Genomic DNA, 2,184 nt, shown 5'->3' with positions numbered 1-2,184 from the left:
CCTGCCCATGGCAGGGGTGGCACTGGATGGGCTTTGAGGTCCCTCCCAACCCAAAGCATTCAGTGGTTCTGTGATTTTCAGGAATGGAGAAGAGGGAACAATCCTAAATGCCCTGAACTCTGTGGAAAAACCCGAAAACATGGCACAGGAGGGATCATTTGTTGGACAACCTCATGGTTGGGGGTGGTGTTGCTCATGTTTTCCTGTGCACGTGTGCAAGTTTGGCTGATGTTTTTAATTCCCTTCACTCCTTTAGGAATCCATCAGGAGGTGGGTCTACCCATCCTGGATATTTCCAGCAGAAGAAGTAGACTCCATGGAGGTCATCCCCCGAGAGGTTAAACCCAAGGCCAGTGGGGGCAGTGGCAGTGGCAGTGACAGTGACAGCGAGGACAGTGACAGCAGTGCCCTGTGGGACCACGACTACACGAGGAGGGGGGTGCTGGGCAGAGCCCCCCCTGCCCCTGGCACCCCCCCCGTGCAGTACTCGGAGAACAGGCCCCCTGAGGACAGCGGCACCCCGGGCACTGCCAGCGCAGCCCCCGAGCCCCGGGGCTCTGAGGAGCACCACTCGGACCTGGAGGGAGAGCAGGACACGGGCGGGGAGGGGCCGAGCCCTCTCCCTGAGCTCAGCTGTCAGTGCCCTGCCGGGCAGAGTGGCAGTGCCTGCTTCACCATCAACCTGCAGAGCGTGCTGCTGGGCACCCTGGAGGGGAGCGGGCACGGCCCCGCCGCCGCTCTGCCTGCCCAGGGGCACGAGGGGCTCTGGCAGTGTGACCCTGCCTTGGAGGCAAAGGATGACACGGGCACTGGGCACAAAGCACTGGGTGCTGATGACTTCCAGGAATGGCAGAACTCTCCTTCCGAGGAGGAAAGCGACTCCTCGGAGTCAGACACGGAGCAAGTGACTGGGTACATGAGGAGGTGAAGGAGGGAGAGCCACTGTCACCTTGTAGCAGACGAGTCCACACTGTCCAGCTTTTATTTCTGGACTGAACATACAGATCTTGTCTTCTTATTAACATTCTGTGAGGGTGGACCTCCCCTGCAGACAGAGCTGGAGAAGAGAAGGCTCCAGAAGGACCTGAGAGCCCCTTGCAGGGCCTAAAGGGGCTCCAGGAGAGCTGGAGAGGGACTGGGGACAAGACACAGGGAATGGCTTCCCACTGCCAGATGGCAGGGATAGGTGGGATATTGGGAAGGAATTCCTGGCTGGGAGGGTGGGCAGGCCCTGGCCCAGGTTGCCCAGAGAAGCTGTGGCTGCCCCTGGATCCCTGGAAGTGTCCAAGGCCAGGTTGGATGGGGCTTGGAGCAACCTGGGCTGGTGGAAGGGTGGTCTCTCAACCAGACCACTTCTTCAATTTATTTTTTTTCTTTAGCCTTGTGACTGGATTTCTGTGATACCTGGTTTGCTGGATGTTTTGCTGTATTTTTCTAGAGAAAGTGGATGAAGTGAAATAATGAAGGACAGAGAATACTTACAATACTTACAAAAGAGTGAATCGAGGCATTAAATACATTTTTATATCATTTTTTGCAATTATTGAGTACCATTAAAATATTTTTATGGCATTTAAAAGTTCCTGTGCTGTACAGTTCTACTTAACATTTGCACTTCATAAATAGGACTTTTTTCATATCCCTGCTTGAATTTTACCCGTGGCTCCTACTGGCCTTAGAAAGTGTGAGTTAGCCTGCTAAGACCTTACTCCTTGTGTGAAGGGTTTTAGCTATTGCATAGCTGAAAAAAACCCCACTTTTTTCACCTTGTGTTGATGTCTTAGGTCCTACTTTTCTGTCCCCGAGCAGTTTCTGGCTGCCACGGCTGGCAAATGGATTAAACCCCAACAAAAAACTGGTATTTTCAGTAATAGCTTGAGGAAGAACCCTTTTTACTCTGAATAATAAAACTCCCCCTCCCTTCCCTTTGCTGGGGAGATGTTCTGGTGGAAGTTCTCTTCATCAGGCACTGCAGTGACAGGACAAGGAGTGATGGGTTCAAACTGAAAGAGGGAAATTTAGGTGAGAAATTGGGAAGAAACCCTTCCCTGTGAGGGTGGGGAGGCCCTGGCACAGGTTGCCCAGAGAAGCTGTGGCTGCCCCTGGATCCCTGGAAGTGTCCAAGGCCAGGTTGGACGGGGCTTGGAGCACCCTGGGCTGGTGGAAGAACCATGGCAGGAGGTA

The 2,184-nt window shown here is 53.6% G+C and overlaps 1 protein-coding gene across 1 annotated transcript in view; it reads left to right on the top strand.

Moving 5' to 3' along the window:
* The window catches only part of LOC108509594, an 8,481-nt gene extending 7,341 nt beyond the window's left edge, over nt 1-1,140 (top strand). The window contains exon 5 of the mRNA XM_017839108.1: nt 257-1,140. Within this exon, the coding sequence (XP_017694597.1) occupies nt 257-928 (672 nt within the window). The 3' untranslated portion in view covers nt 929-1,140. The remainder of the gene's footprint in view (nt 1-256) is intronic.
* Nucleotides 1,141-2,184: the final 1,044 nt, after the last annotated feature.

Source organism: Lepidothrix coronata, unplaced genomic scaffold (genome assembly GCF_001604755.1).
Source record: "Lepidothrix coronata isolate B3197 unplaced genomic scaffold, Lepidothrix_coronata-1.0 Scaffold375, whole genome shotgun sequence".
Taxonomy (NCBI): domain Eukaryota; kingdom Metazoa; phylum Chordata; class Aves; order Passeriformes; family Pipridae; genus Lepidothrix; species Lepidothrix coronata.
This window is presented reverse-complemented; position numbering and strand designations above follow the sequence as displayed.